The 27,453-nt window shown below is 39.3% G+C and overlaps 1 protein-coding gene across 2 annotated transcripts in view; it reads left to right on the forward strand.

Annotated features, from left to right (window-relative positions):
- POU6F2 (POU class 6 homeobox 2) overlaps window positions 1–27,453 on the forward strand; it is a 382,704-nt gene that overhangs the window by 297,739 nt on the left and 57,512 nt on the right. For both annotated transcript variants that reach the window (XM_065583813.1, XM_008169659.4), the window contains exon 6: window positions 21,098–21,244. In XM_065583813.1, the coding sequence (XP_065439885.1) occupies window positions 21,098–21,244 (147 nt within the window). The remainder of the gene's footprint in view (window positions 1–21,097; window positions 21,245–27,453) is intronic.

Below are 27,453 nucleotides of genomic sequence, written 5' to 3' on the forward strand. Positions count from 1 at the left end.
GAAGTAATGTCATCGCTGCAGAGCTGCGCAAACATATCCAAGAATATGTGTTTGAGTTTGAGTTTTTAAATCATTTCCCTTTGAATGAGTCCCCTCCCCCTTTTTTTCTGACTTGCTTCAAATATTCTAGTAAATGAGCTTAGTATCTAACTATTTTAGGTACTTATATGGCCCCATCAACATAGTCTTTGAGTGCCTCACAATCTTCAATGTATTTATGCTCCCAACACACCTGTTGGGAGCACAAATGGGACCTGAGGTACAGAAAAACTAAGTGACTTGCCCAAAGACACAGAGCGTCTGGCAGCGCAGGGAATTTAAAACAGGTCTCCTGAGTGCCTAGGTAGCACACTCACAGGAATGATCTTCAATGCAGTGGATTTAAAGGAAATGCTGCATGGTATTTGAGGAAGGCAAATTTCTAATTCATGAGTATTGACAATGGAAACCTGATTCTAAACCCTTCCAATCAGAGGACAGCAAAATATGTGACTTAGCTGTCCAATTGAAACAGCTACAATTTTGGATCTCAACTTTTAGCAATGGCCTGCTAGTTAGCAATCTACAGACCAAGGATTAATTTCTGGAATTATTGGGCAGTTGCTTATGTATAGCTAGTAACTTCAAGGAATTCATGATCTGTTCAAAGACAATTCATGAAGAGAAAAGGTAAAATGCATGGAATAAATGTATTTATCATGAACTGTTTGCCTGGCTCTGCCAACTTGAGTGTGCTTAAGAGAGGCACTTAGAAGAAGATAAAGGAGCCTGAATGACCAGCCATGAACAGAAATGTTTCCAAAAGTTCCCATGGAATACTTTGTACAGCCAACGCCTTGTTGCCTTAGTCTGTATCTTGGCGCAGCACCTCTGCCAGCCCAACAGCATGCTGCACTCACTCCCCTCAGCTTGCTTCAGCTTTTTGGAATGTCAGTAACGCGTCTCCATGCTCAGCCATCCTACTGGTTTCATAACCTTCATTCACTTCCACAAAAAAAAGGTGATGATGATGATGATGATGATGTGTTTGTTTACAGTAGCACCTAGAAGCCCCAACCAATATCAAGGTCCATTGTGATAAACCCTAAACAAGCACAAAATCTGAGCTTGTCCTTTCCCCAAAGAGCTTAAACTCTAAATAGGCAAGAGAGAGGAAAGAAGTATATTATTGCCACTTTACAATCTGTTGTAAAACACACTATCATGTTGCGCTTGAACTTCCCCGTGTAGACCCTTTTGGCGCACTCTAAAAGGTACCTAGTTCGCATTAACATAGTCTACATGACTACCTTCTAGAGCACGCCAGCAGGGTCTATGCAGAGTAGCTAGAGTGCAACACACTAGGGTACTTCAAGAATCACACCCCTTTGGCATGCTTTGCCACGCATTTAGACAAGCCCTAAGTCACAGACAGATTGACATTCCCAAGGTCACACAGGAAGTCTTGGGGAGACTTTAGAGTTGAACCTAGATCTCCTGAGTCCCAGTCCCTAAAGAAGGACCAATCTCTTTAAGAAGTGACTTAAACTATGTTTCTTAATAACAGGTCCTATATTAAAACGTTACAAAAGTAAAAAGCCAATTTCTTTACCTTTCAGTTTGATTAATGGATTCCTCACTGCCTAACACTAAAACAAGTTCTGTTTATAATATACAGTGTTTGGATCAATTTTCCAGAAAGTAATGATGGGGGGGTGAGGGGGGAAGAACTTTTATTAATTCAAGATAGATTTTGCTTTCTTTTTTGGCTGATAACTCCTAGATATCAAATGGATGTTTTTTCAAGGGCTAAGGCTTGGCACAATGGTGGGCCAACTAACTAGAGACCACGCTATATAGGTAATGTAATAGTAAAACAAATTGAGTTTCCAGACCTTAATGCTCTAAGAAAAGCAGGAACCAGAGAGGAAAACATCCATAGTGTTACCCGGTTGATTCACCTATTTGCTTGCTGATCAGCACATGAACCCTATTTTAGATGTGATGTGATTTCTACCCGAAATAAGCTGTTTACAGTGTTCTTTGAGCTATTACTGTTTGAATGCTAGTTTGCAAAGTTCTTGAAAGATATCTGCATTAAAGAGACATTCAGAAGATTGTAGGATTGTTTTGTGTTTTCTCTGAAATGGAATGCGATTTCATCTGCATCTGGCTGATTTACTCGGTGTAATTTTGTTGCTTTGCTTTTGAACATTTTATGAACTCCCAGAGAGGGAGACTATTGACCCCTTCTTTAAAAGTTGGTGATGAGCAGATATATAAATATTAGTCCTATTGTTAGTAATAGTGGCCATAATAGGTTTAAATTCAGCTGTTCCTTCTAGGATATTAAATCTTTTCTTTACTCTTTTATAAGCATAAGTAGAGCTTTACTGGAAAGACATGGGGTCTGGATTTACTGAATCTCTTTCCAGTTGTGATATTGGACAATATGATAGTTTTACAGAACGACACTACTACAAAATACCAGTGATATCAATGAACAATGGCAGAGGTTAGTCTTTTGAAGAATTATTTTTTAATTACAGATTGTTTTGAATTAAGATTTCAAATGGGCGTGCCTTAATAGGATGCTTAAAGGAAGGGCAGTAGTCCCACCGAAGTAATGGGATTTAAGCACATCATTAAAGTTAAATGTATGGTTAAGAGCTTTCCTGAATTGAGGTCTTAGACATTTAGGGCCCGATTAAAATCCCATCTAAGTCCTTGGACAGACTCACATTGACATAGGCTTTGGATCAGGCACCTACTTGTCTGTTTTATGGTCCTAAATGTTGATGTGAGCGTCCCAGGGAGGAAATTGAACATCCTTTTAAGGCCCCCATATTTGAAAAGGGGGTTGTGATGGATCTGGAACTGCTCTGTAATAATTTATTAATACTGTATGTTTGCTGGATGAGAATCATTAAGGGACAATACGAGAACTATTGGCTCAATCTCCTGCTGAGCCTACAGGCCTGGCTTAGACCAGATGGGCAAAAGCCCAGGAACACAGAAGATCTAAAGAACTCTGGGAGAATTAAAAGGGACCCTCTCTCAAGAGAGGACTGTAGTTGTTCAGGGGAACCAGACTGAGACGCAGGGACCCACAGAGGGTATCTGGTGAAGTTAGGTCTGCCCAGGTTACCATCCAGGGGATGATAGAGCTTTAGGGAAGATAGACGTGTGTAGACTTTATTGTTTTAAAATCCTTTTTCTCTAAACGCTGTGCTCCTACTGCAAAATAAAGAGTACTTTGGTTTCCAGAAGGCTGTCTGATCACTGTATATCTCTGGTCACAGACTCCTGAAGGGAAGAACTGCAGGTGTCCAAACTCAGTTGGACTTGCTGGGTAATCACAGTTGATATGCACAGTACCAAGTGTGGGAGAATTGCAAAATTCCACCTCAAGATAGGTAAAGGCACAAGACCTAAAACACGAGGGGATGCATTCAGAGAGACTAGAAACGGGACAGGTGGGCTGGGAAGGAAGAAGGATTTCCTATTCCATGAGCATTTCCAAGATTTTGAACACTTTTTCCAGCCCTAATCAGCATAAAAGTTGAAGTCTCAAAAATGTTTGTGAACCAAAAATGCAAAATAATTTTTGGACTGGATCAATCAAAATGTTTAGTTTCAATTATTTTGAAACTTTTTATTCCGCCCTTTAAATTTTTTTGACTTTTTTTTTACTATAAATTAATTCAGATTTCAAAATAAATAATATTTCATCCCAGTTTTGAAAATTGTCGAAACAAAACAGTGCAACAACTACAAAACTGTTCCTTCAAAATTTTTATGAAATGCAAAATACATCAAAACCGATCTTGTCCCACAAATGGTTTTGATGAATCTGCATTTTCTGACAAAAAAGGTTGAGTCAAAAAATTTCCGACCAACCTTAGCAGCTATCTTGGTAACAGTGACACAGGCACATTGTATTTATTTTAAAGGCTATTTTTAAACAGGATGTAGATTTTAGCGATGCATTACCACACGCTTTTCTTCTTTTCTAATGTAAAATAGCCTAGAATAATTATCCCGCTATTTTGTAAAACTAAAAATAACACTAGCAAAAAAGTGTGTCAATTTATTCTGAATGCTTTTAAGATCCCTGCATATAGATTAAAGGCTCATCTCTTACACAGTTGACTTATATATGCCTATCATCTTTTCCCCTAGATCCTTCACACAGCAGGATAGGTGTATAGGCTGCATGATATTCAGACAAATGTCAGAAATACATGACTGTTTTGATGTATCCATATTTTTCTCTCTTCTATCCCTAACCCAGGATTTAGTGTTTTTATGATGTTGTATATTGAGAGTCTGATTTAAAATAATTATTCCTATAGTCATTCCTGTGATGCTGCCTCTTTCTTTATGTTCTTCCCTCCCTTTCCCACCAAATGTTGATGTGTTAAAATTAGTTATTTCTTTTATTTGCTCAGTGGTGTTTGCGTTTGTAAGTATAATTCAAGTCCTGTAATTTTCTTTCTCTTTGGTAAGATTAATCTCTATATAATATTTTTTACTTGTGTTCCGCTTGGATAATGGGAACTTTCCCAAAATGTACATACAATACGTTTTTTGTGTTTTCTTTGATATATCAGATCTGCTATATTAGGTAGTGGCCTATATTAGGCTGTTATTCTTTAGTTAAAATTTATAGAGCAACCTGCATCTAATACGCTTTGTGAGCACAGAAGGATTTTTATTTGCCCTTGTGCCGTTCTTTCACATATATATATATTCTTGCCCTTTCAGGGCTCAATCCTACAAGATACTGAGCAACTTCTGGAGATGTTGAACACCCTCAATTCCTATTAAAATCAGCTCCATACAGGGACTGGTCCCAATGAGAATTATTTATTTATAATATTTTCTGTTTGTTGTCCTTTTGCTGCCATTACTTTTTGTAGTTCTGCTTCCAAGATATTTTTGATATAAGGTTGCTTACATTTTCCCCAGGTGAAGGAACCACGGCTTTCCCCCCTTTGTATTATTTTGCGGGTATTCTATTATATTGTTTATTCATTTGTTTATCTACTTATTCATATTTTTAAGTTGCTGGATGTAAAATCATGGGGCCTGACTCTTATCTCACTGACATTGATGTAAGCCAGGAATCACTGCTGCGGTAGAGGACCTCTGTACTAGGTTGTTCCAAGCTCTTACAACCTTCGATGAGGCAGAAAACTCTCCAACACACAGATTGTGAAGTGGTTGTAGAATTTCTGGTCCCCAGTTGCCAGAGATGACCGAGATGTGTTGCAGCGGGGAGCTTAATAAGGTAGAAACCTCCTGGTTAGGGAGTTGTTCTCTAGTTGCTCCTTAAAGCATGGCTCTTTATGTCTATGTCCTCACTTTACACAAATATATCCCAGCACCTTTATTAGCATGTATTGAACATCAGTCTTATTTCAGAGCCCAATAAAAGGAGTAGGGCATAAATCCCACAGGCCAGAAAGGAACTTTACCTTCATCCATCAAACAGTTTCAACTTCCTCTCCCGTCTCAGCTCCTCGGTCCCTGATTCAGGCACCTCCTTCCCCTTGGGCTCTGGTCAATTCTTACATGTGATGCCAGATTACAAGTATCCCATGCTCAGTTGCTTGCTGGGCCTGTCCCCCAGCCCTTAGTTCATCTCCTACATGCCATCTCCTGCAGCCTGCACAGTCCCTTCTCCAATGGCAATCCATCTTCCCGCTGCAGGATAGTTGGCAGGGGGAAGTAAGGGCAGGATTTTATTGCCAGCTCTCCTGCCAACCAGGGCCGTGGGATGGCTGTGGTTTGAAGAGATGGTCAGCTTCTTCTGCGTGCCCATCCCCAGGGCTCTGGCAGCAAGGCCAGCCCCTACAGCACTGCTGCTAATCTACAGAGTGGGGGCACCATGCTTCCGTTGAAATCAGTGAAGTTACTCTGCACTATAACTGGTGGGAGACAGAATCAACCCAGTGGAGAATGAAGTCCTCTATCCACAGAACAGAGACAGTAGGGAAAGTGGTAGAGTCCCCTTCCCCTGCTAAGTCAGCACTACCCTTTTCTGGAGAAACCATTGTGAGGGAGGATGCCTCAGTCTCTATAATCATTCAATCCCAGCTCTCTGCTGTGGCTACAAACCTGAGTGCCAGTTAGTGCCAGTTATAAATAGTTTTGTGACACTCTGCAGTTCGGCTGTTGTGGGTTATTTGAATTTTTTTCTGACTTTCTGTTACTTGTAACAGCTGTGTGATGAGGCTCATTTATAAAGTGTGTGGTCTTTTCTGCATGATGAGGTACAACAATAGTTCTACAGCTTAAATCAGCGTAGTATGAGTAAGGATAATTCATTATAAACATCTAGGTTGGTAAAATCAAGGTATTGTCTGACATTTACCGGAAGCATTGCAATAAACAAAGAGCCAGAAGAAGTGAAAGGATTCAGTGTGGGTAGAAAGATTCAGTGGCAAGTTGAACAGCTGATTTATCTCATGACAAGTGTCTGGTCTGTTAATGGTAAAATTATGCCAGTGCAAGGTGGGCTCAGCAGAAAACATGGTTCTTAGAGTCATGCAAGAGAAACAACTTTTGTATTAGCTTATAATGTAACTTTTACTTTTCTAAAGATGGATGCTATATAAGAAAACATTAAATCATTGGTTTCCCGGTAATACACCATGTATATAGATCTGCCAGTTCTTCTAGAACTTAGGTCCTCAAGCATCTTGTTATGGGTTGGCTGATGGGCAATGTGGCCTTATGTGGTTGAGAATGTAAAGTTAGTGGGGTTGTGTATGTCACCTGCCTCTTCTTTATTTGTGGCCTCGGTTTCTGTTCTTTGAACAGCATATAAATTGCATCTACATATTAATCAGGAAGATAGTAGACTTTGCTAATCAGTGTTGGGAAAGGGAAGATAATTAAATGGGAAAAGACTGTACCTGCATTTTCTGTTCAATCAAAATATAGCTAATTCTACCGCAGTCTTGCAGTGCCAAACCCATCCAATAAGTGATTGTTTAGCCCAATTCCAGGGATCTTCCCTGCAGTTATTGGCTGAAGTTTGAGCCTGGTAAAAATGGGTACAGCTCCTTTGAAGTCAACTGAGTTGTGTTTGTTAACACTACATCTGAATTTGGCCCCTTCCCTTCTGCAGAAAACTAGAGTTAAGCACTGAAATAGTTTGAGATAAAATCATGGCCAATGGGATTTGGAAAGGGCATTATATGCTCACAATAGGAGTCATTTGCCTTATTTTCAAAACATTACCTTGAGGTTTTTCCAGGACCGTGTTCTGCTCTCAGTTTGGAGAGTGGAAATGGGTGCATGTACTATATTCTAAGGGAAGCATTTTTACAGTTGTGTAAATATAAGTAATGTCTTTTTCTGCCAAAGCCTGCCTTTATTTAGCTCTTGGAAGCATAATTGCAGTGGCCCGAGTTCTTCTATGTCCAGGTTTCTAAGAGTGAAATCCATAAGGAGATAATAACTATTTGTGATATTTATAGGTATAATGCCTCTCAAATATTTTCTTTCTTAAAGGACTAGAATCTGCTTGTGCATGATTCTTTTTAAGGACTAGTCTGTAGGATACTATTCGAATCAAGCCAAAAAATATCCACAAGGATGCAGAAATATGCAGAAGTACACATGGACTGTAAATTAGGGAGAAGTATTTTTGTGGTCCATGTGACAGTGACCCCCTGCTGATACATGTAGTGAGATTCCCCACTGACTTACCCTCGTATCCGACTCGTAAGTTATAGCAGCTTCCCCAGGCTACCTGGAATGTCTATCCAAGGGGGAAGGATAGCTCAGTGGTTTGCACATTGGCCTGCTAAACCCAGGGTTGTGAGTTTAATCCTTGAGAGGACCATTTAGGGATCTGGGGCAAAAATCTGTCTGGGGATTGGTCCTGATTTGAGTAGCAGGTTAGACTAGATGACCTCCTGAGGTCCCTTCCGGCCCTGATATTCTATGATTCATGGCCCTCCTGTCCCAGCCCCACCTCTGGCATTCCCCTCACACCAGTGCTTGCAAAGGGGTCCACAGTGGACAGCCTTTTGGCCCTCTTCTGCAGTGCCTGCCCAAAGGGAATCATTCCCCAACTGGAAATGGGGCTTTTAGAACCCCTTTATGCTGCTCCAGCTCTTTTACCCAGCATAAAAGGGACCAGAACAAGGAGGAGTATCTCACCCAATGGGCTTGATTCACGTCTCTCACTGGTTATATAATGGCATATCTTTTTTGACTTCATTGGAATTATTTCTAATTTACACTGACATAAGTGTGAAAAGAGGCTGGTTTTACATTGGGAAAACTTGATTCAAGTAAAACATCAGTGTAATCAGCTGATTCCAGAATTTTAAATGAAAATGCCATCCTATTATATAAAATCTGTAGTATGTATAGGAAGTCCAGGGGCCTGATTCTGATCCCATTTATACCTGTTTAAAGCTAGAGTAACTCTGCTGACTTCATTGGAATTACTCCAGATTTACTCCAGTGTGAGGGAAATCAGAATCAGGCCTTAGAAGCTTGGAACTTATATTATTTTTAGCACAAAAATCCTTTGTTTTGTAACGCACAGAGAGTGCCTGAAGGGACCATAAATATTTTGTGAATCTGGTCAATAGATAAAAGTAGAAAATACTTAGAACATGAAGAAATTCATCTATCTATCTACTGACAGTGCCTTATGGAAGAACAAGAGTCTATATACAATAAGGCAATAATGTGGGATTTAATGAAAAAGTTACAGCTTTTCAGGTTGTTAGCTGAGCTGCTGCAGAAAAAGATGGTAGGTAATTTTGCACATGTAGCAGAATTTGTTGCATGAATGTCTGTGAGTAGATCTTCTCTGGTAGAGCACACAGCTGAAATTATTATAAATTATCATTATAATTTCATCCATCTGTGCTGTCAGCCATTAACAAATACAGAATAACTTACATATTATTTCTGAAGTGCAGACATTGTGTTCGACATCGTAGAAGACAGAGAGAGACAAGGGCCCATAATTTGCCATGACTTATACCCCATGTGACTGCCTTAAGATCACAAAAAATAATTTACTTCTGGCATGAAATCATTAGATTTTAAATGTATCCAGTCTGTTTGACTGTCAGCTAAACACAATCAGAAAATAATGCTAGAACAAGCCTCATATTTAGGATATGATCCTGCAAAGACTTATGCACATGATTAACTTTAAGAGTCTTTGCAGGACAGTGGCCTTAGATTGTAAGATCCTTGGAGTAGGGATTGTATGACAAATTTTCTACAACTCATCCTTGTATGTCATATTTTTGTACTGCTAATAGCAGTTGTTCTTTACCTCAAATGGTAGGGGACTGTGCTTTTGGAGTGAGTGGATCTCAGTTTTATCTGCTTTGTTGTCGTGAAGTTGTGCATGTAGCACAGTGTTAATACTGTAGCAAAGTCCTAGATTGCAACAAACGGTTGCTCTGTGTACCTTGAACAGTATTTCCATTTGCTATTGTCAAATTTCATCCTGTACATGTGACCAAATCATTAGATGACATTTTAATTTTGCAAATGTAAAATGTATACATATACAGCTTTTAAATTAATTAGGAATTAATATGGCAACACCACATCCTTATGAACACAGATTTAATGCTGTATTTACTGAACACCTAGATGGCAAACTTAATTTGTCATCAGGTCCAAGACTGCAGGAAAGTAGATGAGAGAAAGGAGATCAGAGTAAAGGAATAAAATGGAGAAAAAGCCCAGGGATAAAACAGTGAATGAAAAAAAGAATGCAGCTCTTAGGGGAGATATGGGATATAGATACGGTTGGGCAAAAAATATTAAGCTTCTAGGAACACAGATAGAATTAGAATAGCTGGTAAACTGTGTTCTGTGTACCTCTCAAAAGAACATTAACAAAACTCCACCTGGAATTACCTTACTATTAAGGGATGAAACTGAGCCAGCCACAGCCCTGTCCAGCATGCCTAATAGATCTCTGACTGTGCTGCATCTGTGTCAGGACTTACAGCTCATTTTGGTAGCAGGTTGCTTGCTGACACCACATCAGATGGAAGTGACTGAGAAGGAGGGTTCTCTGCAGAAACATTTTGTACGTGGCTCCATTACAGCATTAACCCTTCGGCATGTCTTCTGTAGAAAATTGTGGTGGGGAAGGTCATTGTCATGATAGATATACACTCAGTATTATTTTACATGTACCTTTATGTACTGAGATTGCTGTTGATGAGGATCACATATCCATCCATAAAAAGAACAGGAGTACTTGTGGCACCTTAGAGACTAACAAATTTATTACAGCATAAGCTTTCATGGACTACAGCCCACTTCTTCGGCTGTAGTCCATGAAAGCTTATGCTCTAATAAATTTGTTAGTCTCTAAGGTGCCACAAGTACTCCTGTTCTTTTTGCGGATACAGACTAACACGGCTGCTACTCTGAAACATATCCATCCATGTATGTGTGCAGAAGATGTGGATTTTCTGTGTTATAATTAATCCTCTGTCTGTTCAGGGCATCTTAATATACTCTCCAATATGTGAACACCCTGTATTATAGTTAGAGCCAAACTAAAGCTTCAAGAGGTGGAGGCAACAGGATGTTGCTGCATCTGAGAGGCCGTGGCTGGAGGCATTATACCTGTATACGGCAGAGGCAATCATGTAATGCCTTTGTTGATATTGGGGGAGAACATGCTTATAGGCCTTCATTGCTCCATCTTTGGAAAACGAGGAGCAGATGTTCCCCAGGCATTATCCAATGTATAGGAGGCAGAGAAAGGTCATCTACCCACTCCTCTCTATACAACCTTGGCTGAACTAAACAATGGCTGCATCCTGCCTCAGAATATTACTCGGGGAAGGAATTCCCAGCATCCTCGCCTTTCTCCCTGCCTTCACTCAGGTCACATGTTCTGTGGTAGCCACAGCTTGGCTCTTATATGTGTTTAATCAGACTGTGATTTTCATTCAAAGGGCTTCGGGCAAACCCTTTTGTCAGTTTTGTTTTGTGTGGCCTCTCAAGTTTTGTTCTGAATCTTGAGATTTGAATGAACCCAAAAATTCAAAGCAAAATTCAGCAGAAATTGAGTTTCAACTGGTTTCCCACCAAATTGCACATTTTCCACCCAAAACCAGAATTTGGAGATAGGCCTTTTAATGTCTTTTACACCAGGTAAAGTTTTTGTTTAATTTTGCTCCTGTGGGTATGTCTTATGGGCAGCAGCTCAGCACCTGAGGGAATTCTGCACCACTGCGCAATGCAGAATTTTGCAGAAATTAGCATTGTGCATGCAGAATTTCCTTCCCCCCCACAGAAATGGGCTACAGTGCTGCTGGCCGCCATTAGAGACTGCTGGACCCGGCAGAGCCCAGCTCTCACATAGAAGGCACTGCTGGCGGGAGGGGGAGGGAGCTAGAGGGTTCCTGGCAGCTGCAGTTCCCCGCATATCCTGAGGGAAGGAGCGGGTGATGCGCAGGGAACTCCGTGCAAGCCTGGGTCTGAGCATCAGGCTGTTTCTCCCTCTGGATCCTGGGGGTCTGGGGTGGAAGAGGGTGGGTGTCTGGGCTCAGCTGTGGTCTGGGGGGACAGGGAGCAGGTGTCTGGGCAAGGGGGGGCCCCACAGTTGGGATCAGGGGGAGAGAGTATGGGTATCTGGGCCGGGGGACCCCGCGGCTGTGCTCGGGGGGTGGGGGGGTCGGTATCTGGGTTGGGGCCCCATGACTGGGTTCAGGGGGGAGGGGTTTGGGTGTATTGGTTGGGGGACCCCATGGCTGGGCTCGTGGGGGGGGAAGGGGGTGCGGGTATCTGGGTTGGGGGCCCCATGACTGGGTTCTGGGGGGGGGGGTGTATTGGCTGGGGGGCACTGTGGCTGGGCTCTAGGGGGCAGGGGTTGTGGGTGTCCGTCCCCCCGGCTTGGCACAGTGCATGGGGGAAGGGGGCAGAGAAACAGGAACTAGGTTGTCATAGGGGTTTCGTTAACTCTCTACTCCTGGGGGAATTTTTATGTATCTGTATTGTTACAGACATACTTGCTGACAGGTATTTTGAAATAAATTACCAACTTAATTGTAACTGGCATGATTATGTAGTGTTATTTTGACAAATAAAAATTTTCAGAATTTTGCAGAATTTTAAAATATTGTGTGCAGAATTTTTTTTCTTTCTTTTGTGTGTGTGTGTGCAGAATGTCCCCAGGAGTAACCTGAGAAATTATTCAATTAGAGAGACCGAGTTGCAGATTCCACAAGGAACTGCATCAAATCCAAAATACACTCCAGCTTTGAGGGAGTAAGGATTTCGAATCAGATGAGAACTTTTTGGTTGGCCCCTATCTTTACCAGTAATTGGCCTACGGGGCACTCAAAACTTATCCCTAGTGTGCTTGAATCTTGTCCCAGGTTTGGCAAAAATAAGTATGTGACTTTTGGTGAACCTGAATTTGGAGCTGAAGCCAGATAAAAGGGACAGATTCCCCACAGCTCTAGTGTTAGAGTGTGATCTTGCTCCTGTTGAAGTCAACAGAAGTTTTCCCATTGGCTTATATGGTAGCAGGTCCATTATGTGAGATTATTACATTATAAATGTTATATTCCAAGAGTGGAAAAAGTAGCAAAGATCTCATCACATCATCCAGTTTATAATCTTAAACCAGGGCATTGTCTGATTTTCTTGTAGATTTCATTTATACAGGTATGTCCATATAAATTAAATGGAAGTTCTGTCTCTCACTCACACACACACACGTGCAAAGGAGAGAAGAATCCTGGATTCTCCATAATATTCTGCTTTGTGAACCAGTCTTCAATGAAATAGTGCAGAGAGTGTGTGTGCATTTAAATAATGAGTTGTATTACAAGGCAAAACATTTCAGAAAGGTTTACTCAGATATCTAGACACAAAGGATGACATTTTCTCAGTGTGGCCTCTATTTGCATCCACATGGTTTTTGGCACATTATCACTTGTGCCTGCAAATGATCAAATTTACATGTAGACATCCCATTTATACATTTAAATTAAAGGCAAATAAATGATTTAGATTAAAAGGATTAATTTGTTGTGTCTCTTATGTGACACCTTGCTACAGCCAGATTTCTGAGACTCGAGTGCCAGCCTCTTATCCAGGAGGACGATGGCAATTTCCTTTTGATGAGGATTCATTTTTTGGTAACAAGGGAGCCCTATGGTAACCATTTTTCTTGAGTAGAAAGAATCTTTCAGAAGCTTGATAAATCATTCTAAAATAGACCAGCTTAGGAATCAAGGAACTGCAGTAAGTTGAATTCAAGTGATTCTACCCTCTTCAGAAAGTTTAGGAGATTCCCTTAGCATATATTCCTACTATGTATGTCAACTACGTCAGAAAAGTATAGAATTGTGGTACGTACCTTGGTCCTAATGCTCTCACTAACACTGGTGTAAATAAGCAGTCATTCCGTTGTAGTCAGTGGAATTACACTGGTGTAAAAACCCCTGTAAGTCAGGGGAGAGTCAGACTTCTTATGTTTACAGTAAGTTTATACCACATGTAAGGATGAAATTTGGTTTTGAAGAGAGTGGTTAACCTTAAAGGGCCAGATCCTTAACTGGGGTAAAGAATGCAGCTCTAGTAACATAAATGGAACCACACCAGTTTACCCCAATGAAGGTTTGGCCTGTAACAAATAAGTAAATTTAGACATCCAGGAACTTACATTATTGGCGGTAGGTGCCCAATGTTGTCATTTTAAGGCATTCTGTCAGCTACTATTCCTAACTGCTTCCTTACTCTTTCAGTAACCATGTAGCTGCCTGAAGATATATATTTACTTTCTTTTCTAGTTTCATTCTTTTCTATTTGTCAAACATAAGGCGTAGTCAGTCCTGAGAGGGGCCGAGGACCCTCAGCTCCCCTTGTAGGACTGGATTCAAGATTCAAATAGTATTCCTCTTCCCAATCCCCCTTCTCCTCTTTTCTCTTCTATGCTAAAGAAGCAGAGATCAACGTGGCTGGAATGGCATCCATTCACTTCTCTGTTCATGCACATCTTCATCATTCATATCTATAATAGGGTGAAAAGCTGTGGGAATGGTGCCTGTTGTTTAACTGCTTTGCTGTTGATATCACATACACAACTCTTTTGATAGCATAAACTCAGGTTGTGGATTTGGGGTTATGGTTCCAATTTGACCACATTAGACATTCTACACCTTGTTTATAAAGATAGTTTGGTCATTTTTGAGGCATACTCCAATGTCCATGCTGCATAAGTGATACCAGGATGCACATGAGAGCTGTGTTCTTCCCAGCACCTCAGGTCGTGTCGCTTTGCATTGAATCAAGTCATGTCACATCAGCAATACCACTATCAGTACTTATTCCTGATAGGCAATTCAGCATAGATTTGGACAGCAAATATCCCAGCCACAATAATTGTATATAATGAGCAGATTAAGTATCTGTGAAAACCAGATATTTTAAAGGTCCCTAGCAAGTCTGTGCCTTCAGATATTTCAATACCCAATCTCTACCATTTATGCTATTGCATATATCTATATGTGTATTTACATATAAATATTTTATAGATATGTGCATATGTTTAAATGTCTGTTTTGCCTGTACAGAATTGTTGCTGTCTACAGTAACTTGAAAATACAAATTCAAACAATTTTAAAATGTATATGTTTCCCTTGATGGACTTTAGCAGTATAGATATATAGTATAGTTATAGGCCTATCATGTAAATCTTTATTCAGACATTTTTTAAAATAACAAATATTGACAGATTGTTTTCAGATTTGGGTGGAAAATCTCTTACCTAGCAAGAGTTTATCTTCAAAGAGTAGTGCAAATTTAAATTGTATGACAACCTTTTTATTAGACAGTCTACACCATTGTTCATTTAGAAACATAAAATGTTGTAATTATCCCATTATACAAAATCCAAGAAAGGATTTTTTAAAAAGAACAAAAATAGCTTCCACTGACTTTGCTAGGATTTAAAATGTACAGGGGTCCCAAATGTCAGACTAGAGTATCTTTTTGTACATTTAATTTATTTTATTTAATTAATTAGATTTACATATTGTGCTGATCAATAATTTTCTCTTGAGGTCAGTGTATCTATATATACACAACACCTCTGAAAATGAGGCTACTTTTGTTTAGGAGCCAAAAGGTGAAGTAAGCTTTGGCACCCAGGTTTGAAATGTATGATTGAAAAACTCTATAAAGGCTAAGTGTTGCTATTATTAATTATTAATTATTATTATTTCTACAAGAATTTATCTGGAGCTCATCCCTGTGACACTGAGGTGCCTTACAAGGACTAAGCTGAGACAACCTATAGTGTCTTTATGAGATTCTATCAGAGATTTTTAGATTTTACAGGGAGCCCGGTTGCAAAGTATTAGTGCCACGTATATTAAAAAAGTTAAAAATATAAATCTATGCTCTAGTCAGATATTTGGGAGCAGAGTCAATGGAAGTCACACAACTTCAAAGGAAGTGGCAGCTGCTCAGTACCTCTGCGAATCAGGTTACTTTTATTTGGGAGCCTAACATCAAAGGTATGTCTACACAGCATTTTGGAACAAGCATGAGCAAGCCTCCCAGCCTGGGTTGACACACCCGGGCTAGCAAGGCTCATGCTAGTGCTCTAAAAACAGCTGACTAGACAGTGCTTTGAAGTTGTGGATTGGACTGGAGCTCAGGTTCTGAAGCCACCCCTCTACCTAGGCTTCAGAGGTTTGAAAAATCTTGTCCTACCTGTTTAAGGTATTTGAGGATATATGAATAATGATATTGTTACTATAAATGTATGAGTTATTATTAAAGATATACTGATTAGTAAAGCAATGAGGATGTGGGTAATAATAATAATGAAGACAGCAGCAGAACTTCCATAAAAAGGCCATGCCAACCCTAAAACAAACTCTTCCCATTCATCTGTTCCATAACCCAGTCAACCCTAATCAAACCCTTTCTTACATCCTTCCCCCAGAAAAAAAAAAAACCATGGGAAAATAGGTGAGTCTTTCAGTGTGCTTTCAAGGTCACAAAAAATTTCTGAGCCCTGGCATAAAATGCAAATGGCCTTCAGCTATGGCAGTGCTACAAGAGCAGGCATCATTGTAATAAACTAGTGTTGGCCTTGAGCCAGAAATTTCAGTTCCACATTCAAACTTCTTGACAGTACAGATAGGAGTCTGCCACAAAGTTCTTACTGAGAGTCATTTCTGAACTCATCCCAAGCTCTGGGGATGTTCAGATCCACAATTTGGTTGGGTACCCTCTCTCTAATAAAGCAAGGATTGTTCATTATTTTAAATAAATACCTTTCAGTGGCTGGATATTTTATTGCCAGATGCACTTTACTGGCAAAATTGCATGTGAATGTACCAGATCAAGGTTACATCATTGGCTATCAGGCCTATGAAGTTTCTACGGTAATTTCAGTTTTAGGTAGTGACCAGAAATGTGAGCGTTTAAAAAGCCCACCTAGCAAACAAGCAGGCTTTTGTAGCATAACCATTCAAGCTGTTACTTTATAATGTACCCACTCCTTCAATGCTGCATTCAAGTGAAGTCTCCTCACCCTTCACCCTTTTCTACAAATATGTTGAAAAACCCACAGGTCCTTATTCTCTTCATCTATTGATATTACATAAAGTGATCATATGATAAAGTTGACAGGCCTAGTTTTTGATACTACGCCTCAGTGTCCTGAAATGTCTTGGTTTTTCATTTCATTAATCAAACTATTTGCATTCATCTTAATATTTGTTAAAGAGGCATTGCTTTACTTAGTAGAATTTCACCTTTGTTTACCCATGCAGTGGAATGAGCGTACACTATGATGAACACTTTGGAGTGAAAAGAAAAGTCAAATGAGTGTACATGCTATCACAACTGACATTTTGCTCAATGTAAATAAAAACACTTGCTCAGTTTTTCTTGATAAATTCATTCAGACACCACATTACTGGAAAAAATACTCCATCACAGGGAATATGCACATGTTGCCACCACAAGGAGTAGGCACGTGTTGCTGTTGAGTAAGAAGCTGGTGCTAACAACACCAGCACATATTTTTTTAAATGCACTTTGTAATAAGTATTTCCAAACACTACAAAATGTACTGCAGAAGAGTACCAGTTTTTGATTTTGAAATTACAGTTTACTCTCTTAATTTTACAGCATTCTTTTAATAATGTAGTTCCATTGACTTCAGTGAAGTAACTCCTGATTTGCCCTAGTGTAAGAGAGAGCTCAGAATTAGATCCATAGACTTTTCTTTCTGAGAGGTTGGGACATTGGGAAAATGTATTGAAGCAACTCAGATACTACAGGGCTCCACCACATAAGAACTTCAAGATAATTTCATTAGCAGGCACTGGGGCACTCTTGAGAAGTTAGGCCTGTCATTTTAAAGTAAACTCTCCATGAACCTGCTGCTACAGCTGCTGCTTTGAGTAGAAGCAGAAACTCAGACACTGGAAGTGACAGCTCTGAAGAGCCTCAGCATTCTAAATTAAATCACTATTTAAAAACTGAAACTAATATTGAAGAGTCCTTTAATGGGATCTTTCATAATATATTTCTATCAATAAGTGCTCCCGAGTGCTAACGTCTGCATTCAGAAATAGCAGAAATCTCTCAAGCCGGAGTTGGAAGAGGCTAATGGGTGTTATTTTAAAATTAGAGCAAGGTATAATATGTCAGATGTTATCCTGTTGTCCAAATAATTAGGATAAACTTGAGCCCTCCATCCTCAATTTGCATCAAAGTTTAGAAGGAATCAGTTTGTGAAAGTTTGAATCTCCCATCAACAGCTTGCAAAGAGCTCCTGAAAATATTCAAAGGAAAATCTATTATTTTAAAATCTGATTTTGGGGCAGGTTGGGATATTCTTATTCACATTTGGTAGAACCTTATAAAGCTGGTCTGAAAGCAGATTTTCCATCCTGTGGAAACAAAGTGAGGTTTTGGAATTTGTTGCCATTCCCATCAAGACAAAACAAGAGACCTTTTGAAATGTTTCACAAAAAACAAGACCAAGCTGCCCGCCCCCCCCAATAGCCTGGTGATTAGGGTACTCCCTTGAGAATGTGGGAGACCCCAGTTCAAATCCCTGCTCTGCCTGATTTGAAACATGGACTTGAACCTCCCACATCCCAGGCAAGTAGGCCAACCTTTTGGGAAAGACAAACACACCTCTACCTATTCCCCTTCCCAGTGAAGATTCCACTGGAATCTTCCCATGAAAACTTGGTTTTGATGAATCAGCATTTATCATGGTCTCCCCACTTACTTATCCAACTTCTCCACCATTATCACACCATTATCTACAGGGCAGGCACAAAGATTTGGATTGATCCTTGGGGTAAAGCTAAATGAAACAGGCACATTATTCTATTGTATTATGTGTCTCAGAACATTACAAAGTATAGCTGCTCCAAATACGGTATCAGTCTTCTATATTCTGCCACAGGTGTCATGGTCCCTGCATGGACTGACTGGAGGCGAGAGTTGAGAGTCTCTCATTCAGTATCAGAAGTTTGACTCTTGCGTCCAATAGCTCCATGATGCCAGCCCCCATCACCCACTTGTTAAATTTTCAAACAAGCAATTTTGTGTTTTCTCCTTTGCTACCCCTCTCACATGGGATGTGCTTCTGTAAACATGCACAACACCAACTCATTATCCACCTTCAAATGTCTCCTTAAAACTCTCCTCTAGTGTGCTGAGGACCACTGCCTGTCATCCTGAGCAATATTGTCTTATTGTTGCCTTGTACTCCCCCATCGGGCTGTCTGTAGCCATGTGTTGTCTTTTGTCTTATACTTAGATTGTAAACTCTTTGGGGGCAGGGATTGTTTTTCTTTCTGTGTTTGCACAGTGCCTAGTACAATGGGATCCTTGTCCAGGGCTGGGGTTCCTAGGCTCTACGATAATATGAATCATAATAAATAACCTACTTTTCTATCTCTGCCTTCTCAGATGAGGATGAGAAAATGTAAAAGTGAATAAATATAATTGACTAAAGTAGACAAGTTGTCTATAGTCTGCTCCCACCTATCTGTGGAAATGATTTTAAAAAATGAAACAATATATCCTCAATGCTGATAAGAAACTTCATTATGCATACTTTTAACCCACCGCATAATGGATTAAGGCCTCATGTGATACATCAGCGGAATTTAGCTCAGTGTTCCTAGCAGCAGTATTCCAGCTGTTTGAGAGATTTTTTTTTTTTACTCCAGGTAGGATGGTAAAAAACCCAATTCTATATCCCTTTTACTTCCTGAACATATTTTTGGGGCACATATCTAGGACCAGAATAGATCGTGTACTTGTTGTTACAAAGGGTTTTTGTTTTGTTTGGTTTGGTTTTGAATAAACCTTATTCAAATATACATAAAAACAGAATGAAGGCTAAACAGGATTTATCATCATACATTTTCTCATCTATGGCACTTCCTGTTCAACCGCCTAGAACAGTTTGGGGGCTGTGTAACTGGGTGTCTCTTCAGAATTGGGGAGGAGAAGGGGATTCCAGTCTTGGGCTCTAACCAAACAAATAAGGCTCAGGTCCATGCAGGGGTGCTGGAACAATTTGTGTAGTGGGGACGCTGAAAGCCATTGAACCAAACTGTAAACTCTGTATATAATGGAAACCACATCAAGCCCCGGGCTGTTGCCGCACCCCCAGTTCCAGCACCTACGGGTCCGTGCCCTGACCTCTTTTTGCCACCTTTTCCAAGATCGTTTTCTTCACCTCCTTCCCACAGTACAGTACAGCCTACCCAATCCCTTATGCTTCTTCCCTCTTTGCCTGAAGGAATTTAACACCATCTGGGTATCTTCCCTCTTGGTGCAGAGTAAACCCCCACCCCTTCCCTTCTTGTAGATCACCCATCGTAGTGTACCACACTCTTTTATGTCTATCTTCACAATACAAGGGGAAGTGCTATTGTCCCCATTTTACAGATGGGGATTGAAGCACTGAGAAGCTGAGTGACTTGCCCGAGTCTGTGGCAGAGCAAGAAATTGAATGTGGGTCTCCCAAGTTCTAGGCTTTCATCTGGTTCAGAGATGTTCCATTCCGGAAAGCATGTCTCTGACAGATACCGTCTAATCTCTTGTACCAGTCTGTTTCTCCAACAATTCTTCATCACCAGAACGTTCCCTAGCACTTGTGGCTTGGTTTATACGACTAGTACCAGTCTCCCATAGGACATCTGAATCCCCAGTGAGACACTTTCCTCTGTATTTAAACATGTAATTGTTCTTTTACAAACCCAAGTGTTGCTTAGAGTGTCCTTATGTGGGATTTGGACATCCTATTGAGATGACCGTTTGAAAATTGGTCCATCAGTGAAAATGTTTTATGCATGCTATGTTGTATATTGAGCATGTCATTATGGCAGAAGAAGTGAAACATGCCGACAGCTGGAGAATTGTACGTGAACCCTGGAATTAATTATTCACAGGCAAAAACAAATAATAACTATATCAGTACATTTTCCATGGTTTTGCAAATAGAAAGCTGTGGAGATGGTTATTCATTTTCAGTTGACATCCATTTAACTTAATCATAGGGTCAAGTTCCAGACTGTGATTTGTGTTTGTGTTGACACATATTCCTTGAATGTATAAACCGGTCGAAGCAGCGGGTTTTTCTCATATTTGGGTTCAATAGTTGAGCTGAAGTAACACTAAGCAAGAAGATTTCTTTCTAATCTTAATGGCCAAACTTAAGGTCTGAGCCCATTCCCTTTAAAGTCAAAGACTGAACTTTCATTGACTTCACATAGATGCAAGATTCGGGTACCTAGATTATGCACCTAAGAAGGAAATACAAGCAGAACTCTGAACCATAAGACCATTGTGTTCTTCAGGACAATGGAATTTCCTCTGAGATTCTTAGATACATTCACAGTCAAAGGGACCCGTGCATCAGAAATAAAAACCTCTCTGAAGAAGTGCTTAAGCTCTAGGGATAAACTGGGGGATTCCCCTATGTTAGTACTGTAGCATTTATATATTCATTTAGCGCTGTGTTTTGTGTGCTTCCTCGCTCATCAGTGGTTTTACCGGGATCTTTTTTTCTTTTTTTTTTTTTTTCTTTTTTCAGCTGGTTAATAATCCACTGGCAAGTCAAGCAGCAGCGGCTGCAGCAGCAGCAGCCATGGGCTCGATAGCCGGCTCACAGGCCTTTGGCAATGCACTCTCCAGTCTGCAGGGGGTCACAGGTCAACTAGTCACTAATGCACAAGGACAGGTGAGTGGAAGACGGAGAAAACGGTGAATTCTTCTGGCAGATTGAGCTTTGGATAAAAATGAATTTCTTTTGCATGACAGCAATTTGTAAGTGCCCATATTGAGGCTAAATAAATAATGTTGACCAGGAAAGGTAAGAAATGGAAATGTTTAGGACTGGGGGGCGGGGTGGTGTTAGAATGGGGAATTTGTTTTTTAAACTGCAAATGGTTTCGCTTTTGCTTTTCTAATACAGTCTTGGGAAAAGATTACAAGAATGTAACAATGTGGTATTTTAAGTGTGCAGATTGTTGCTGCGTCTCACTTTGCTAATTCAAGAACCTGATAATTCTCACCAAAAAGCCAGCAGTCACTCCCCATTTCTAAGCACAGATTTAATAACAGAAATCTACACTGAAGTCTTATAGTACCAAGGCTGCATTATTTTTATAAACTATACCATTTATTAGTATGCAACAAAGCGTTCATAAAATATACCACACTAGTCAAAATAAATCTACGCAAAAGAATTAATGGACACAAATCTGACATCAGGAATCATAATACTCAAAAACCAGTGGGAGAACACTTTAACCTGTCTGGCCATTCAATGACAGACCTGCGGGTGGCTATCTTACAACAGAAAAACTTCAAAAACAGACTCCAATGAGAGACTGCTGAGCTGGAATTGATATGCAAACTAGATACAATCAACTCAGGATTGAATAAGGACTGGGAATGGCTGAGCCATTACAAACATTGAATCTATCTTCCCCTGTAAGTATTCTCACACTTCTTATCAAACTGTCTGTATTGGGCTATCTTGATTATCACTTCAAAAGTTTTTTTCTCTTACTTAATTGGCCTCTCAGAGTTGGTAAGACAACTCCCACCTGTTCATGCTCTCTGTATGTGTGTATATATATCTCCTCAATATATGTTCCACTCTATATGCATCCGAAGAAGTGGGCTGTAGTCCACAAAAGCTTATGCTCTAATAAATTTGTTAGTCTCTAAGGTGCCACAAGTACTCCTGTTCTTTTTGCGGATACAGACTAACACGGCTGCTACTCTGAAACAAAGCATATTTTGTAATACAGTATCTTTGATTTAATATGATTATTTGCTCACTGTTTATTAAAGCACAAAATTTAGCAACCTGTAATGGATCTGCCAGTCATTACTGCAAATTCAAGAGGCTCTGTTGTCTTTTAAAAGCCTTTTAATACTGTGTTTTAAACACAATAATTTGTACATTTTTGAGATGTCTAAAAGGGAAGTTTCATCATATCATGCTTATTTACAGAGTTGCTTATTTGTCTTAACTGAAGCTGATATCATTCTGGTCCTGCAATATGGCCCCAGTTCAGAAAGGTATGCACCTAACTTTAAGCACATGAGTGATCTCATTGACTTCATGTTCTTAAGTACCTTCCTGAATCATGATCATTGACTGGCTTTATCCACTCATCTGTCAGTAACAAAAGTAATGTGACTATTTGTTTCACGGCAAATAGTATTATAATAGAATCATTATAATAAGTGTAATAATATAGTTTAAGATTACTACTGCTAACTTGGTACTCAATACCAAAAAACAAACCTGTTATTAGAAGAGATACTACTACAATGAAAAATTCAAGCGGATTCCAGACACTTCAGTAGATGTTTGATGGACTGGTACAGCCCTGGATATCAGTGATTATAAAGTTTCATCCTACAGTTCTTGACTTACAATTCAAAAAAGCATAAATTGTAAGTTCTTCTTTTCTTCCTCATAATTTTATGTCACTGAGTTTTTTTCCTAGAGACAAAGGTTACATTTTTTTTCTGATCAGTAAAACAAAACAAAAACGGTATCCTCAAACTTTATAGGGATTTTTTTTTTTACATAAAACATAAACAAAGATGCATCCTGAGCTTCAGTCTCCCCATCTAAGTCCCAGAAAAAATGCTGACCTTGTTATATTTACTGGGTGGGTGCAGAATTGTTCCATCACTACCCCGAGGGTTGAACGATGGAGCTTGTCAAAGTGAGGCCTTATCTAATGAATCATCTTATCGCAGGTGCACACCACACATATTAAAGGAGGATTGTATGAACAATGTGCCCTCTACAATAACCTTTCAATGTCTACTTTAACCCTTGTTTCAATCCCTTTTCATCAAAGGATCATTTTATGCAGCCAGCTTTAAATGGAGGCTCTCAAAAGCCTATTAAGATTTCTGGAGGCATGGGGTATTGGTATGGAAGAAAAGTTGGTTATAATACCTATAATTCATAGTCAGATCACCTCCATCTAGAAGGCCTGCTTCTTTATATCTGTGCTCCAGAAATAGTGCATATCCTTCTCTCACAAGAGACACTTGGCTCCTAAGATGTAAATTGTAAGAGTTGAAGATATACATCCATGTCAGTTTTTCAGTAGTTTTTTCTTACTTATTCTCTCCAGAAAACATGTAAGTGAAATATATACGTAAGTCGGGTGCTTAATGAATTAGTATTATGAATATACCAATGAATGAAACTATAGTCAATTGGGCCAGGGTACTGCTAGTTAGTCTACAGGTAAAGTAAAATTTAATAATTCCACAGGTTTCAGAGAAAGAGGGGGGCTCAGAAAAAGAGTCTTTTTCTCTATTGTTAAATAAAAGTATAGTGTATTTCTGTCTATTCAGCTTTTTGGGGCAGGGACTGTCTTTTTGTTATGTGTCTGTGAGTGCTTAGCACAATAGGGATTTGGCTCATGGCCGGGGCTCCCAGGCACTATCACAATGTAAATAAATAATAATAATGATAATAAAAATAAGAAGTGTTTTCTATAGCAGCCATCTCTATAATAGTCTATTGCTCATAGCATGCTTCTGAAGCTATCCGTCCATGTAACAGACATATAGCATTTTAGACCGAGGAGTCCTGTTGAGTCTGCCCTTACCAATTAATACAATTCTAGCAAAGCAGCAAAAATGGTGGGTCTGACTTTTAAAACTTAATCCATAAGTGAGTAGTGGGTTTGGGTACCTCTGCTTTTTTGAGTGCTCAACCTGAGACCCTTTAAGAGGGTCTGACTTTCAGAAAGTCCTGAGCACTTGCCCTCTGAAAATCAGGCTCCTTCAAAGAATCTCAAGTTTGGAACCACAAATCACTAGTCATCTCTGGAAAGTTAGGTTCAGGTGATTTACCATTTGTATGTGCAAACATAGTAATTGTAGACCCCTTCTTTTTTTGTATTTTTAAGATTTAGGTCTTGTATAATTGTCTGTCTGTTGGCTAAATATATGGTGATCCTTAATCCCTTGTAACACAGTGACATAGTATAGGTCAAATCTGAGATCCTATTGCAAATCTAGGGGAAATTACCTTTTGGGTGACATATGACTTGACCTTCAACTCCAACCATTTTTATGTTCAGAGTGTCCAGATTATACAAGTGTGACAACATTTTATGTAGCAAATTTGTATTGATTTAATTTTGGACTTTAAAAATGATGGTATGATTTCTTTTCTTATGTCACTACTACTCATTTGAGAAGCCTGAGTTTTTCACAACCAAGATATCAGAAGAGATCTTATCATTTGGATAACAAATTTACATCACCTGATTAGTTTGTTATAGTGTAAGTGGAAAAGTCTATGTTAATTGTCTATATTCACAGGCAAATTAGGTTACTCTGTCTTCAAAGTTAAGAAGTCTATTTGTACAACAGCGCTGGGCTTCTGGCACCACTTTTGCACTTGGAATTATTTCAGATGCAGAAAAATAGAATATTTTTATTACTCTATTGCATGTAGAAGAAAGCATAGACATTTTATGTTTTAGCTGTTGGTATTAATATTTTGGAAGGAAGTAATGCCCATTGAATCCCTAGCTTTTAAATCACTACAGATTCGAAAGCATGCTTTATGGTGATGGTTACTACAAAGGCTACCCCCAGCCCAGTTTTCTACTTGACTAAAATATACAGCCATATTCTACCCTCAATTACACTCATGCAATCCTGTTGACTTCAGCAGGGTTTACATGGGTTTGAAGTGAGGGTGAAATGTAGCTTAGGAAGTTCAGTCATTTTATAATAAGGGCAAGAGCTTTTTAAGAAGAAATATACTCATTTTGTCAACCTGAGGGATTGTAAAATAGAAATGACACCAGAGAGTGGAAGAACATAGCATGTTAAAAAAGTGAAATCTAATACCTTTAGAAAACTGTGTTGTGATGAGGAGAGAACAAAACCACCTAATTTTCCTTTTTTGACATTAATGTGAAAATAATGTCAGTGTTAATATACATGAATAATGAACATGTTAATTATACAGTGGATTTAAAGAATGATATCAGTATCATCTAAGAATACCATCTAAAGAACTCAATCTACATTGAACATTTGCCTAACTCCCTGGATATGAAAACCTTCCACATACAGAGAACCTTGGGCTCAGTCCACAGAGATTATCATACATAACTATCTGTACAGCTTTTTAATCTGCAATTAGTTTGCAAAACTAAACAGAGAGAGTGGCATTGTTGATCCAATTCGATAATAGATGTACTTTGGTTCTCATTATTCTGATGAGAGGGCACACATTTGCTCTTTGAGCTTCTTGATAGTAAATGGTGCTAATGAGGCCTGATGGATTCTCTGCTCCTAACAAGGCTCTCAGCAGTGAGAGTGATTACAATGGAGATAGATTTGATGGGATGCGCTCGCTTTTGTAGTGTCTCAGCTGCTGACACTCTACGACATAATCAGGTCACAAAGCCGGTCACAGCCATCAGCGAAAGCCATAGCTCTATCCCTCATTATTAAAGTGCATTATTCAGTTCCAGGCCTTCACAATACAGCCAAGGGCCCTTTTTTTTTTTTTTTTAAGCATCAGCTCTCAGATACAAGGGTTAATAAAATAAAATACTTCATAAGCTAAAAACGTAATAAATTAAAGAAATGGAAATAAAGCATTCCCTTTCAAATTCATTGAAGAGTCACAATTAAATAAGCTGGGGAATTTTCGTCACCCTGTGCCGTATATGGTACAATGTAATATTCCATGAGCAATAAAAACTGGGGACAGGATTCCAGGGTAGGATTGATTTTCTAAATACTAAAGTATCTCCCATTCAAAAAGAAATCTCTCTCAGTGCAGCCACTTTTTATGTATTTGTGTTATTTTCATGATCTTTTGTAACTCTTCTTTTCCTTGGTGTGGCAAGCACTTGCCTATAACCTAAGTTATCAAGTGACATTTTTGATGGCTCTCTTGTCTTCTTAAAAGTTTGAGGATACTAGAGGCATCAAATTAATCTATTTAGTCCAAAACTGGATTATAAATTATAAGACACAATGTTATAATTGTTCTATTTCTGTAAAACCATATAATGCCCTTCTTTTGAAGAATGCAATATCTGCAGCAAGATATGCTACAGGGTAATTGCAGCATTTTATTCCTGTTCTAGATATATGCCCTATGAATGCCTCTAAACTGTAGATCCTGTCTATGCAAAGAAGTTGCACCAACTTAATATGAAGTGTGATTTCAAACCAGTTTAGTTAAACTGGTGCAAAAGTCCTAGTGGACATTCTTATTTTGGTTTAAATCAGTTTTATTTTGGGTTGATTTACGTTGATAAAGCTAAAGTGTAATAAGCCACTCTTAAATCGAAATAAGAGAGTCCACACAGCAGTTTAAACTGGTTTAAAATTAAATTAAAATAATGTAACTTAACATCTGTGAGTAGACAAAACTTGAATGACTAATGCATATCTTTTTCTTGGTAAACAATATTTTTTTTGTTCATCTCGTTCATGCCTGACAAACGATACAAAGGATTTTTCATTCTCTTACCTTTAGAGTATGATACAACCAGCCAGTGAGCAGATGTGCAAGGGCCTGGTGAAAATGATAGTCCTCGTGCTTACATCAGTGCAAGGACTATGCAGTGCTAGCACTTTTCGTATCACTAGCTATCTCAAGGAAGTTTGGAAGAAGCTATGCCATGGCCCAGCTTCTATTCTGCACCAGCCAGCAGAACTGGTTGGCTGTGGAGGGGAGTGAGCACATGCTCCATTTCCTTATGGGGTTTAACAGAGGACGTATATTTGTTACCCTACAGGGAGTTCTGGAGCCACAGTGCCTGTGTGAGGTACAATGCCTGTCAGAGCTGCCTCTGAGGCCTTGCAGTTCACACCACTCTCCATATCTACCAGTGTGTCCACACTAGACTTTTTTCTTAAAAT

This window comes from Chrysemys picta, chromosome 2 (assembly GCF_011386835.1).
Source record: "Chrysemys picta bellii isolate R12L10 chromosome 2, ASM1138683v2, whole genome shotgun sequence".
Lineage (NCBI taxonomy): Eukaryota > Metazoa > Chordata > Testudines > Emydidae > Chrysemys > Chrysemys picta.